Raw genomic sequence first — 14,915 nt, 5'->3', positions numbered from 1 at the left:
TTCAGATGCAACCAGGGCAGACCCTGCTTAGCTATGGGGACAAGTCATGCTTGCTACCACAAGACCAGCTCTCCTCTCCTACTGAAAGTGAAGCATCTTTCTTTGAACTAAACTTCTTACCAATTAAGAGGAAGGGAGTAATTGAATTTATTAGAGGTGTGTTTTGGGGTTGGGGTTATGTGTTTGTGTGCTATTTAGGTAGCTGTATAGGAATGACTCACACATTTATTATGTTTGACTCAAACTTTTATTATGAAAATCTAGGGATGGGAAAAAGAAGTGTTTTGGAAGTTCTAAATATGCCAAGAGACAAACCTTGATGTAAGAGTCTGCTTCTTCCAACTCGATTTTATTGTTCTCATGTAAAGCCAGTAGTGAAGCCACAAGGAATCCAGGTCTTGTCTCCTTGAGGTGAACAGCAAGTTCAGTTGGGGTAATTTGCCCTTTGATTTGCTGTCTCAGAAGTCTTGGCTCCACAATAAAACCACACACCAACATCATCTGTGGACACACAGACACACACACACAAAACGTTGAGAGAAAAATCTAGGTTTTGGCTTCAGCCCCACTATACTTTAAACAAGGGCTGGTTTTCACACTCTGGTACGCAAGGACCCCATCCAAGAATACATGGCATACACATGTTTTACATGGCTGAGTTCCCCTGAAATGAATATGGAAGCAGATACCAAGAAAGGATTGGACTCTTATCTCCAAGTTCACTTCAGGGAAACGGCATCATTTAAAATGTATGCACACCATTCACAGTGAGCCACCTAATGGCACAGCAGGGAAGTAACCTGCCTAGGGAGCAAGAGATTGCTGGTTTGAATCCCTGCTTTTATGTTTCCTATATTGGGCAGCAGCGATATCAGAAGATGCTGAAAGGCATCATATTGTGTGGGAGATGGTAATGGTAAACCCCTCCTTTATTTACCAAAGAAAACCACATGGCTCTGTGGTTGCCAGGAGTCAACACCGACTCGACGGCAAAACTTTACTTACACCATTCACAAATGATAGGGCTGTATTTGTATATGCCATCTAAGTACCGATATGTTTTGTAAATGAGTACAAAGAACCAAGAATGAACTAGGAAGGATAAGATATAAATGTAATAAAATAAGTAAGGTAAGATCTTGTGTACTCAGTCTTGCTCTGAAGATTTATCACATATTAGTAGAATGGGTGGAGAGAAGGTTCCAGTTTTCTTTAACGCTATATCATGCAAAATTAAAGCCAGCCCATCCCCAATATACAGGGTTGGTAGCCAAGGGACGTCTGTCTACATCATGTTCATCTCTACCGGTCGATGCAGATGTAACATTCCTTACTGCTTACCCATGGGTAATCAGGACCAGGCTATGCAATCACATAGGAACATAGGATGCTGCCATATACTGATTCAGACCATTGGTCTGTCTAGCTCAGTATTGTCTTTACAGACTGGCAGTGGCTTATCCAAGGTTGCAGGCAGGAATCTCTCTCAGCCCTATTTTGGAGAAGCTAGGGAGGGAACTTAGAACCTTCTGTTCTTCCCAGAGTGGCTCCATCCAGAGGGGAATATCTTACAATGCTCACACATCAAGTCTCCCATTCAAATGCAACCAGGGCAGACCCTGCTTAGCTAAGGGGACAAGTCATGCTTGCTACCACAAGACATGTTCCTTCCTTTCTATTATTTCTCTTTTGGAGCACACATTTCCACTGCGAGCCTAACCACTGTTGACTATTCCCTTGACACCACTATTACCTGCAGTTAGAGCTAATCAGGTCACACTTGCATCAGGGTCTAAAATCCATGCTTTCTTCAGCTGCAGTCAAGAAGTTGATGCCAATGTGACAGTTAACCGTGATAAGTCCCAAGAGGAGGAATTCAGAAGTGAGGTGGGGGAAGAGAAATGAGAGTGCGCTTTCTCACTGCTTGTTCCCAATAGTTAAACCATGCTTAACAGGAAAGTTACATTTGCACTAGCCATACATAGTACAGTTACACCCCAACATAAAAGCTGTACTGCCCGTCCAAGCCTTATAGCCGTCAAACTTCCACACTGAGTTTTTGCTCCTACAGAGTAGAGCTTACAGAGAAAATACAGAAACGCTATGCACAGAACCTTTGGGAAGCCAGAAACAAGTAAACACGGTGCAATGACAATGCTTTTTGGCAGGAAGGGAGTGCAACTACAAACAAGGCTTTTCCACATAGCAACATGTGAGTGTTTAAAAGGAAAATGCTGTAAACATTTGACATTTTGACTTCAGAAACATGAGAGAGCTACCAATGGCAAGAAACAAGAGGAAGAAGCCTCAAGGTTACCCAGATGGCGTGGAAAATATTTTTGGGTTATTGTTTGTAGAAACCAAGTTAGCTGACCCCAAGGAATAGCCAAGAGACACAAAATGCATTGGGCTAATAAGCTCTTCTCTGTACACTCTGACTTTACAGAAGCCTGGGACATATAGGATCATAGGAAGCTGCCTTATACTGAGTCAGACAATTGGTCCATCTAGCTCAGAATTGTCTACACAGACTGGCAGCGGCTTCTCCAAGATTGCAGGCAGGAGTCTCTTTCAGCCCTATCTTGGAGATACCAGGGGAGGACCTTGGAACCTTCTGCATATAAGCATGCAGGTGCTCTTCCCAGAGCAGCCCCATCCCCTGAGGAGAATATATTGCAGTGCTCAGAAACGTAGTCTCCCATTCAAATGCAAACCAGGATGGACCCTGCTTAGTAAAGGGGACAATTCATGTTTGCTACCCACAAGACTAGCTCTCCTGCCTTGCACCAGCTTCTATGTTACCACGAGCCTATTCTCCCCACTTCTAGATGTGTGCTTCTGTGATGCATACTGAGCAAACAGACACCTGCAACAAACATTACGCAAGAAGCATGGCCTTCCAGTCGCAAACTAAGAGCAGGACAATCCAACAACTGAACAGCAGTTGCAGGGCATAAAGCTTTAGAGCTAGGGGTGGGGGCAACCTGAGCTCTCCAGCTGCTGTTGAACTACAACTCCTATCATCCCCAGTTGCAATAAATTATGACTGGGGTGATGGCTGTCGCACTCCAACAAGAGTCAGAAAGTCTCAGGCCGGTCCCCCGCTGCTTTAGAGGATGCCGATCAAAGATGTGTCTCAAGTTAAGGAAGTGCCACAAGACATAAACCTTAGTTCCTTATGTTGACATGCATTGCACAGAGGACCCAAGCCTTGCCACCCAAAAGAGATGGCTTTGTCAGCCAGTGATCTGTACCTCTGCATAGCGGTCCAGCTCTTTTTTGCATCCATCTTGGTCACCCATTTTCAGAGCCATGGAAGCCTTGGCGAGGGTCACCACGACAGAGGGCACAAGCATTTCTGCCTGCTGCAGATACTCCATTGCCATTTTGGGACACACGTTTTTGGTGCAAGGACTGCAGATGACATGGGGCATCTGGTTTGGCTCGGCAAGGTGGAATATCTGGAGGACCTTTGCTGCCAATTCCTGGTAGAATAAGAAGAGATGTCTGCGATGACATTTCAGTCAAGTTTTCATTCCTGATACAAGCCCTCTCTTCTTGCAGAGACGATCTGCTCAAGTCAACCAAACCCCATCAGGTTCGGTTACTACAGCACGTACAGATGTTCACTTTGAAATATGGGGACAGGTGTGAAACCATTCTTTGGCTCACGGACGTGCTGGTGGGGAGTCACAGAGGGGGGAAACCTAGAACTGGACCTAGGAAAAACCTAAAACATGGAATGCTCTCAACTTGGGAGGGGATTTGCTCCAATCCTGCTTCCACCACGTATTTATATACTGCCTAACACACACACAAAATATCTCTAGTCAGTTTACAAATCTAGGGAGGCGTAGCCGAGTTGCTCCATCAGCCTCCACTCCTAACCTGAAAGCTTCACAGGACAAAGATATGTTTGAATGTTACATTTTAACACACCAGGGGCCTGTTCAAACAATATCCCAGGTGCACATGTGAAAAGCGCCAAGAGTATGCCTTTCAGGACATCTTCCATGGACATCTCAATGAGCTCCCGATGTATTCCCTTGTGGGGGCCGATGATTCAATTGGCCACATTGAGTTCAATGCCCGGGCAATTCACATTCATGCTGCTCACAGGGAAGCCACAGCTATAAGTGAACCAAGTCTCTCTCGCTCTCTCTCTCACACACACACCCCTACACCTCCTACAGAGGAAAAAATAATAATTTTCTTACTTTGCTGAGCTCCTCATTTAGGTCTTCATAAAGGGAATGATGCAAGTAAAATATGAACCCCTTTCCATGCTTCTGTGGTTTATCCTCTAGTGCCGAGTCCACTCTTTTCAGAACTTCAGCCATGGATAGGCCAGACATCTTGTAGTAAGGCAATGCAAGATGGAAGTCTTTGGTGTTAAACCTGGACACACAGAAGTCACCAAATAAACACACTCCCACAATATGCAGAGCTAGGCAGCTTTACAGAAGGGCTTTTGAAATAAAAGAAGTGACCTACACAGGACTTCCAATACTCGACTTGTTCTCAACATTTCCATTTTCTAGCTATTAAACCAAGACCACTTCTACCAAGAAGTCAAGCTTTTATGATATAGGGGGGGAAACGGCCACTGGATCTTACAGAGCATTCAAGAAATGCAACAATACATGTCCACTATTGAACTCCTTAGGAGCTACTGATCTCATGCATAAACATTTGGCTCCTTCAGTCGACGTGTAGGCAGCTGACAAAGGAGATACCAGACTGGCTCACAGCTCAGTGGAAGAGCATCTGCTTTGCATGCAGAAGGCCGCAGGTTCACTCCTTGGCATCTCCAGGTAGGGATGGGAAAGACTCCTGCCTGAAACCTTGGAGAGCCACTGCCAGTCAGTGTAGACAATAATGAGCTAGTGGACCAATGGTCTGACTTGGTATGAGGCAGCTTCCTTGGTTTCTATCCTCCCTGATCCAGATCCAGATCCCATGCAAATTATGACTGGGGAAGAAGCTAGAGGTTGCATGCCCCTTAAAACATGGCCTGATGGTGCCAGGAGCCACCAGTGAAATAGGATGTCAGAGGCACAAATCTTTCTTGAAGGAAACTTAAATGTTGTATTTTTAAATAAATACATGTAGCAGGGGGAGAGCAACTGGCCCTATCCATCCCTAGCACAGCATCCCTCCAGTGGCTGTTGCTGGTGTCTATCTTATGTTACTTTTTTAGATTGTGAACCCCTTGGGGACAAGGAGCCATTTTATTTATTTGGGAACTTCTGTTGGAAAGCAGTATATAAATATTTGTCATATTCGTATCCTATTCTCTCATGTCTTTAAAAACCTTTCTTTGCAAAGGTGAGAGATGAGGGAAGACTGCTGCTTTTCCATACTCACATCTTAGGGGAATTATTACAACATCCCAAAATTGGCCCGCATGTTAATCAGACTCATAATGGCTATTGTAGGAGTCCTGAATCTTTGGCCCTTTCTTTGCATGAGTAGGTAAAATTGATATTGGGAACAGCCACGGTATGGCTAACTCTGTACTCCAAATCCAAACCTGCTATAACAGTCTCCTAAGAGCGCACAACTTTCCCGAAATGCTGCTAGGAGGTCTTCCTTCTCTTCCGATTCTTTCAGATCAGGGTCCATTAGAGCTGTTCTGACTAACAAGTGAGCCTCACTGAGAAGGTGGATGCAACTCTCCGTCCTTACATTTTCATAGGTCTTGCTGTATTCCACCTAGGAGAAACAGGGTGAACCAGAGTCTTCAAACAAGAGGAAAAACGTCCTAGCAGACATATGTAAAACACATACATATTTACATATGGTAAAATGTAAGGCCATGCTAAGCTGTGGCATGCAGACTAATCCATAAAACAGAAGCAAGAGCCATATAAATACCATTTCTCTATAAAGAGTCAGTGTTGAAGTTGTGTTCACAATGTACAAGTTCCAGCCAGGTTCAGAGTCCATGGATTTAACATCAGTCTTTCGGGAGCTGAAAGCAGTGGGTATAGAAAAATATATTTAATCCACAATTATCTCATGGGTATTTCCGCTATTTGAGTTACTTTTTCAAGCGTTTACATTGATTCAAAGTTTTTCTCTATGTATGTTTGAAGGGCAATGGGGGTGGCAGAGGGAAGGAGGGGGACTGTCATGATCACCCCTCCCCTTCCTGTGCAAGTGCTTCTTTCATGTGCATGACACTTGTCAGTACGTGACCCCCTGACTCCCGGTAAGCTAGCTGCTGTATCATTTCGCTCTGGCCTGGCCATATCTCCACTAGTGGTGTGCACAGAACTGGCGCCTGCCGGTTTGAAGGAGGTGGGGGGATTACTTTAAGGACTGGGGAGGGTGCACTCCCCCTCCACGTGTCCCCCGCCCCACTGGCGCTCTCTTCAATAATGTCTGGAGGGGCGGCAGTGTACCTCCCTGTTGCCTCCTCGGACCGGAAGTATCTGCCGTGCGTGCACATGCAAAAGGGCCTTTGAACAGGTTCGTGCACATCCCCAGTCTCCACCCAAACACCCAGCAACTAGCATACTTACAGGAGTCTCCTTGAAGGCTTTTTTCTCTCTGTAACATCTTCAGTGTCTGCCTTTGTCAGAACTATGACGTGGTTCTTGAAATGAGAAAGAGCTTTCAGCCCTATAAAGAGTTGCATTCTCAAGGCACAAACACCCAGGGACACAGGTGGGCAAGCCTAGGAAGAAAGGATTCGTTATGCATTTAGCTAATCATTTACGAGAACTGCAAGCATCTTCTGTGGCGAGAAAGAGACTTCCTAATTGGCTTACGATTAATTCCTACTATTTGCACCCCCCCAAAAAAGTGACAGAAAAAGCTATTAAAACCTATCTTCTTTGGCCTACACATAGCGAGAGAAAACAAAGAGATTGGAGTGGTATGGAGTGGCATGCCTTTTTGCACACTGAACCCTAGATTCAGCACAGACTCAAGACTTTTCACTTCAACGGCACATGAAACCCCCAAAAGCACTGGAGAAGCACATTACGCTTCACCCAAGCACTGAAGAGAGTTGGGTAAACATCTAATCCACACACACACTGAAAGCGCACAGAGCTATGGAGCGGTTTGGAACAGATTTCTAAAACCTGTTATCTACTGTACAACTAGCCCTATCTGCATGTGATGTTCAATACACATATGTGTGCGTGTGGTACATGCACATACAGAGCTGTATGTACATCGTTATTAACACAGAATGCTTAACCCATGTACGATAGGACACAACTTATCTGTATCCTGCAATAAGGGGCCCTGTACTCAGGTTTGCTTTTAAAAGGAAAATGTATACAGTCCCCTGCCCATTGAGCAAAGATGTACCCTTTAAAAGTGGCAATTCTCTTTACTGAGCGGGGGAGAACTACTGGCCCTATCCATCCCCAGCACAGCATCCCTCTAGTGGCTGTTGCTGGTGTCTGTCTTATGTTTCTTTTTAAATTGTGAGCCCTGTGGGGACAGGGAGCCATTTTATTTATATCTATGTAAACCGCTCTGGGAACTTTTGCTGAAAAGCGGTATATAAATATCCATTGCATTCATAAAAGGAAAGCATGTACAGTCGTTCAAACAAACCCATTCATACAGGCACCTGTATGCACATATAATATAAACCCTGAATAGGGTGCTGTTAGGGCACCTCCAGACATTATATTCATCCCATGATGTTGTTATCAGTCATCACAGCCAAAACATAGCTGTTTAAATACTCCCAGCTCAGTTTAAGGCTGCTGGCTTGTCCACTTGCAACGCTGCATGCTCCATTTTCACAGCACTCCCACCCCAGCTTCCTAAATGGAAGAAAGATTTGAAGTACAGAGAGTAGAAAAGAACTTGGGAATATTATGAGTCACAAGTGAATTTCGGCCCGTTAAATAATGGGCACTAGTAACGGGCGCTCCGGCCCCCCGCCGTCATTCCCCCTCCCGCGGACAGCCTGCATGCTGCAGCCGGTCTCCCGGCCGGGCAAGGGCCCCAAGGTCTCCGCGGACGCCGACGCCGCGGACCGCCCTCCCTCCCTTCCAGCTGCCGAGCCCTCCTTACCCGAGTATGTCTGCGTCAGTCGGGCGATAAAAGTTCCTATTTAGAGAAGGAGAGAGGAGCTCACAAGCAGAGCTCCGCTCTCTGAAAAGCCTCTTCCCGAACTGGCGCTTTGGGCGCAAAGGACGCCTATTGCATCCTTTGCGTCCATAGCGCCAGTTCGGGCAGTGACTTTGCACAGAGAGGACATGGGCACATGTCCTTTGCACATGGGCCAATTTGGCCCTTAATCATGGGGGTGGTTTGGTTCAAAAAGGAGGACTCGGGCAGCTGGGAGGGCGGGCGGGCGGTCGTCGTCAGCGGCAATTTTTTATTGCTAAGATGGGGACATCAACCGTTGTTTGGGGCACTTCAGCTACTTTGGCCAACATGGCCGCCCGTGTCTGGGCGGCCATATCTTTTTCGGCAGTCCTGAGCATGCGCTCCGCGCATGCCCAGAACTGCCAAAAAAGACACGGGCGGCACGGGATCACACACAGGGCTTTTATTATAGAGAATTTGACAGCGGTTTGGAACTCAGCAGATAGGAATTCTGAAAGTTGGCCTTAGGCACAGATCTCCGGATTGCATACGACACCTTCAGGGTTGTATCAATGTAGGGATCTTCGTCACGCGCTGCCGCCGCACTGCATCTCACTGTGAAGCATTGCAGGTTGTTGCTGAGGAACGATAATGAGAAGAAGGGTTACACAAGGTGGCACACACTTTAAAATAGAGATTCAATGCAAAGCATTGTTGAGATGTGTAGGTCACACCGCTTGGCCTCCCAGCTCCCAGCCACACTTGTGAGGCAGGAGCTCAGCTGCCCTGCCATATTCCTTTGAGACAGCAGCTCAAGCAGCTCACAAGCAGCCACAACTGCAGGCCCCAACCGCTCCAAATCCTGATCAGGTGCTGGCAAGTAAGAAGCTGATTGGGTGGATGGGAGAATATCAGTACAGTGACCAGCAGTGTTGAGTCATCAGGGAGGAAAGCTAGTTCGGTGGTTGTGGTTGTTTGTTTGTTGTGCCGTCGAGTCAGTGTCGACTCCTGGCAGCCACAGAGCCATGTGGTGTCTTTGGTAGAATACAGGAGAGATTTACCATCGCCGCCTCCTGCGCAGTATGAGATGATGCCTTTCAACACCTTCCTATATCGCTGCTGCCTGATATAGGAATTTCCCGTATTCTGGGGAATACACCAGCAGGGATTCAAACCAACAGCCTCCTGCTCTCTAGGCAGGTGGCTTCCCTGTTGCGCCATTAGGTGGCTCTGTGAGAGTTCTGTGGTAGCAAGCATGAATCGTCACCCTGCTTTGCATTTAAATGGGAGACCACATGTGTGAGCACTGTGAAATGTTCCCCTAAAGGGGTGGGGCTACTCTAGGAAGAGCAGCTGCATTAAAAAGGCTACAAGTCCCCTCCCTGGCATCTCCAAGATGAGAGAAACTCTGGCTTGTAACCTTGGAGAAGCCACTGCCAGTCTATGTAGACAATACTGAGCTAGATGGACCAATGGTCTGACTCAGTAGAAGGCCGTGTCCTATGCTGTTCTGTATTGGCCCCCAGCACACAAACATTCAAGTATTTTCCTTGAATACGCGACCACCTGCATGCCGAAGCATTTCTGTCATTTAGTGCAAGTCAGCATTCAATGCATGGTTCAACCCTAAAGGAAACGTGCCTTAATGCAGAGAAACTTTGGCATATGCACTTGCAGTGGAGCTTTTCCTGACCTCCCTCTTCCTCCAACAGAGACCAAGGCTGCATTGCAAGCAGTTGTATAAGTCCAGGGCCATTTAAAGAAGCCTCTTGGAGGTACCAGACAGGTAGTGTTCAAAATATGAACATAGCTTTGCTGTCCAAACGGTTCTGTGAAAGCTGTGCTCACGCTTCCCTGTGCATGTTTGCGCTGTCAGTAGGCTCTTCATGCTGGAGGATACACATATCGTACCTTGTGATGACATGAAGGAATTGGGGTGTGAGAACCGCCTGTTGGGACTTCTCCGAATACTGATAAGTAGAAATCAGCTCCAATAAGTTACCAACAGTATAAAGATATCCAACATGAGGCAGAGAGAAAAAGCAGAACAGACTCAGAAGTTTTGGTGTAGCTGAATTTCCTCCATCAGCTGTCACAGAATTCCCTAAATGGAGAAGAAACCCCCCCCCAAAAGGCTTCTTTAGAGACACCAACTCTCAAATGCTGGCCAAAATGTTCAGCAATGTCCTTAGCTATGATTTGAGAGAGAAACTCATGCAATGTTCACCTAGATTTCACCACCACCCCACTCCAGTTTAGAACTCTAATCTATAAGCTTTTTAAGAGGATCACAGCACAAGAACAGAACCAAGGAGAAGAAAACAGGGAAAAGATTTAAGGGAAGTTTACAAAACCTTTGACCTGATCAAGCACCTGTCCACTTCACTGGTAAGTAGTCAAAGGCACTGTAGGGAAGGGGCTACAGAGGTTGATGAAGAGTGTGGGTTCAGACACAGCATGCACCTCAGGGCAAGCAAAACTTGGTTTGGCAAGCCCACTTCAAATCTTGGTTACACATGTGGGTTTGAAGCCCCAAGTGAACCTCCGGTTCCTCCCTTGGCAGGGTTCAGACAGTCACAGACAAGTCAGTTTACAACTTTGCAAGTAGGTTTTGTGTTATGTGTGAACTCGCCCATAGTCTTTCTTTGGCTGTAACACAGTTGTCAGAAACCAGTGCGGAGGTGTTTCAAACTGTATATGCACTTAAAATGTTATAATATACAGGAGGACCTTGATATTCGGGGGGGTTCCATTCCACAGTTGTACTGTGGATATGAAAACTGAATATAGAGGCACTGAAGTCAATGTATTTACTGGGGTTAGGTTCCCAATCGGCCGAAAATGCTTCTAAATTGCCCCAAAACGGCCGATTTGTGTGTGTGTGTGTGCAGGGGAAGCTTGTTACCATGCTTTGTTGCTCCCCCCCGCAAGTTGCACTGTGCCCCAGAATGCCTGAAGCCACCAAATATCACAATTTTTTTGTTAGGATGGGTTCTGTCTCCCACCACATATACCAAGGTTGGGTGTCTTTTTCCCCAACCATGGACATGTGAATCTGCAGATAATGAATCCGTGGATAACAAGGTTCTACTGTAAAGGCCAGGAGAGGTAAATTAAAGGTTTTATGGTAAAGAAACAAGATCACAATGCAGCAAACATAACTTAATTCTTGCACCATAAAAAGTGTTTTACAAGTTTCATTGAAATGCTACCGATTCAGTTCTGAATTAAACTTATTCAGTCTAAATCCTATTCATAAACTCTAGTTTTTTCAATAGTAGATGTACAAGAAGAGGAATACAGATGCCGTTCTTTTCCCATAACAAACCTGTATAACGGTAAACATACCTGTTTCATACAGAGGCAACAGCTGAAGTGAATGAAGTCTGGCATCTTCAGCAGAGAAGATGAAAGACGACAAGTCTGGAGCAAAACGCCTAGAAGGGAATGCAGTGAATGAGAAAGTGGCAGAGAGCCCTCAGTCCAGAGAAGTATGCAGCAAGATCCATGTGAGAAACAACTCTCTTCTTCAACATACTGCACTGAAGCACCTTGTGGAATGTTGGGATGGTGCATTGGTTGGGGGTCTGCTCTTAAATGGGAGCAACCAACCCGTATGCAAGAGAAAGTAAATGCATAAAGAGACTCACTAGATCAAAGCCACAAGTTTATTTATTTAGCACATTTTATTAAACACATTTTTATACCGCCCAAAACGCAAGTTCTCTGGGTGCTTTTACATGAGAATAAAAACAACCAATAAAAACATTAAAACATTTCAACAATTAAAATTTAAAAGTTAAAATGATTAAAACACAATTAAAACAGTATCTAATTAAAAGCCTCACAATTAAAACAGTATCTAATTAAAAGCCTCACAATTAAAACAGTATCTAATTAAAAGCCTGGGTGAACAAATGTGTCTTGACTGCCGTTTTAGAAGTTGTAAGAGATGGTGAGGCTCTTATTTCAGCAGGAAGTGTGTCCCAAAGCCTCGGGGGAACAATGGAGAAGGCCCATTCCTGAATAGCCACCAGACGAGCCGGTGGCAACTGCAGATGAACCCAGGGCCGGATTAAGCTAGTGTGGGGCCTGTAGCATATGTTATTAAGGGGCCTCAAATTAAAAAAATGCACATAAATATTGAAACAAATTATTTACTTGCATAGTAAAGTAATTCAATTTTTTCATTTGCCTAGTGCCCCCCCACCAGCCGCCCCATGCCTCCACTCAGCTGAGCCAGCCAGTCAACAAACTTTGCAAAAAAACCAAAAAACCCACACACACACTTTTGTGACTCCTGACTGTGGGTTCTCCTTTGGAGTTATTTTCACAAAGAGAAAGGGGGTGGGGAACAAAACTCTGAATGTTTAAATTAAAAGGTTCTCAGGAATTCTGTACTTTGAGAAATCTGAACCTATTAGCAATTTTGGCACACAACAGTGGATGTTTGATTCCAATGTGTGCAGAACATATTGGATCCCAGCAGCCATCACATTAAAAGGGCCATTTGACAATATTAAGAATATATGTTTAACCTCTTGTGCAAGCCTGACAGGAAAGCAGATGTATATTTAAAATAGTTGATGCATTGCAAATGAATGTGATTATGATGAGGTGCATTAGCAACTTCCATGAAAACAGAAGTATCCAAAAGACAATCTTTTGGCAGGAGGCACAGCCTCTTTCAATCTAAATTACACTAACATGCTTAATATTAAAATGAGGAAATGCACAAATCATTCAGTGCAACCCTAAGCATGTTTACTCAGAAATAAGTCCCACTGAACTCAATGAGCCTTACTCTCTAGTAACTGTGTTTAGGTTTGCAGCCTCTGTTTATCTTTGGACAATTTCAACGAGCATCCCAATGTAAAGCTAATGAAGTTGGCAATGCAGCAGTAGTTATTTCAGTTCTAGAGGAGAGGAAAGGAGCTCACCTTAGATTTGGCAGTTCCTTGAAAAGCAATGATCACAAATTCCCTCACAACAGCACTAGATACTAAAGGAGGATATAAGTGACCTTACCCAACAAGACCATAATATAATCTCCCTCCAAGCTCCCCTCAATTGATCCACTAAACTTTGAGACTCCTCTTGCCATGCATCTGAGTTACTTCCGGCTTTCTTTTTCCTCTTAAAGGTACATGTTCTCATTGTTTATCTTTACCCTCTCCCAGTCAGTCGGAAAACGCTGGCAACATTCAACTAGCATCTTCTTTAGCTTCCTTTCTTCCGCCCGGCATTAATAGTTAGTTGTTTCTTAATCTAAACTGCTTTTATTTCTTTTACTCTCTCTGTGTATGTTTTTTAAAACTTTTACAGTCTAAACAAATAAGGACCAACTCCCTGATGATTAAGTTATCTTCGAGACCCCTTTGCAAGCTATCTGTTCCTATTGTTGTTCTTACTACTCCCTCCCGTGCTGCTTAACATAATAGATAACCCAATCAACACCATGGTGCCACAGGAAGACCTTGCTTAAACGCCCTCAAGCGATGCGGAGATGAGAATGGGCAGCAACAGGCAATGAAGAGAGTCAGCAGAGAGCACCAAACAGAGAGCAGAAAGAAGAGGCAGACATTCAAGCCAGGCATGAGGGGCCCTAGAAAACGTGGGGCCCGTAGCAAATGCTACATTTGCTACTATGTTAATCCGGCCCTGGATGAACCTCTCCAGATGATCTCAATGGGCGGTGTGGTTCATAGCAAAGAAAACATTTGTTAAGTGTATGCCAATATTAATATTCAACAGCAGTTCTAATGGTTTCCTTAAAGGGCGTCCGATTCGAGTGCCAGTGCGGTGTAGTGGTTAGAGTGCTGGACTAGGACCGGGGAGACCCAAGTTCAAATCCCCATTTAGTCATGAAGTTCAATGGGTTACTCTGGGCCAGTCACTTCTCTCTCAGCCAAACCTACCTCACAGGGTTGTTGTGAGGATAAACACAAGCATGAACACTGCTCTGGGCTCCTTGGAGAAAGAGCGAGTGATAAATGCAAATAAATAAAATTTCAGAAAAACAGGACATTGTTGGCTCCCATCCTATGTCCCTAATAGTCTGTTTAGTGTGGAGTTGGGTGCTTGGCATGTGTAACTCGGGGTTGGGACCCGAGAGACGGTTTATATCTTCCTGTTCTGGATGGGGTTACACTCCCCCTGAAAGATCAGGTACATAGATTGCGTGTGCTTCTGGACCCAAAGTTCTCCCTGGTTTCTCAGGTTGAGGCAGTGGCCAGGTGCGCTTTTAATCCGCTTCAGCTGATACGAAAGCTACATCCATTTCTGGAGGCAAGTGACCTTAAAACAGTGGTACATATGCTGGTAACCTCCAGGCTTGACTACTGTAATGCACTCTACATGGGACTGTGTTTGCACGTTGTCCGTAAACTACAATTGGTACAGAATGCGGCAGCCAGATTGGTCTCTGGAACAATTCAAATGGACCACATAACACTGGTTTTAAGGGAACTAAACTGGCTGCCGATATGTTTCCAAGTGAAATACAAAGTGCTGGTTATTACCTATAAAACCCTAAGTGGTTTGGGTCCAGGCTATTTAAGAGAGTGCCTCCTTTGTCATGGACCCTGCTGCCTTTTATGATCTTCTGGAGAGGTTCAGTTATGGTTGCCACTAGCTTGTTTAGTAGCGACTCAGGACCGGCCTTTCTCTGTGGCTGTCCTGAGGCTTTGGAATAAGCTCCCTGCTGAAATAAGAGCATCTCCTTCTCCATTTGTTTTCAGGAAGACTCAAGATTCACCTGTTCTCACAGGCTTTTAATTAGAATTAATTTTATTAATTGTTTTATGCTACTGTTTTAATTGTTTTGAGTATTTTAATCTGTGCTGATTTTT

The 14,915-nt window shown here is 45.0% G+C and overlaps 1 protein-coding gene across 3 annotated transcripts in view; it reads right to left on the bottom strand.

The window, feature by feature from the left end:
• HPS3 (HPS3 biogenesis of lysosomal organelles complex 2 subunit 1) overlaps nucleotides 1-14,915 on the bottom strand; it is a 39,405-nt gene that overhangs the window by 13,699 nt on the left and 10,791 nt on the right. For all 3 annotated transcript variants that reach the window (XM_053308250.1, XM_053308249.1, XM_053308251.1), the window contains 9 exons: nucleotides 11,413-11,501; nucleotides 9,976-10,168; nucleotides 8,621-8,702; nucleotides 6,528-6,682; nucleotides 5,878-5,974; nucleotides 5,534-5,715; nucleotides 4,218-4,398; nucleotides 3,255-3,485; nucleotides 316-501 (listed from right to left, as the gene is read on the bottom strand). In XM_053308250.1, coding sequence (XP_053164225.1) covers nucleotides 316-501; nucleotides 3,255-3,485; nucleotides 4,218-4,398; nucleotides 5,534-5,715; nucleotides 5,878-5,974; nucleotides 6,528-6,682; nucleotides 8,621-8,702; nucleotides 9,976-10,168; nucleotides 11,413-11,501 — 1,396 coding nt within the window. The remainder of the gene's footprint in view (nucleotides 1-315; nucleotides 502-3,254; nucleotides 3,486-4,217; nucleotides 4,399-5,533; nucleotides 5,716-5,877; nucleotides 5,975-6,527; nucleotides 6,683-8,620; nucleotides 8,703-9,975; nucleotides 10,169-11,412; nucleotides 11,502-14,915) is intronic.

This window comes from Hemicordylus capensis, chromosome 3 (assembly GCF_027244095.1).
Source record: "Hemicordylus capensis ecotype Gifberg chromosome 3, rHemCap1.1.pri, whole genome shotgun sequence".
In the NCBI taxonomy this organism is placed as follows: Eukaryota; Metazoa; Chordata; class Lepidosauria; order Squamata; family Cordylidae; genus Hemicordylus; species Hemicordylus capensis.
The sequence above is the reverse complement of the archived record's forward strand: the minus strand, read 5'-3'. Positions and strand labels throughout refer to the sequence as shown.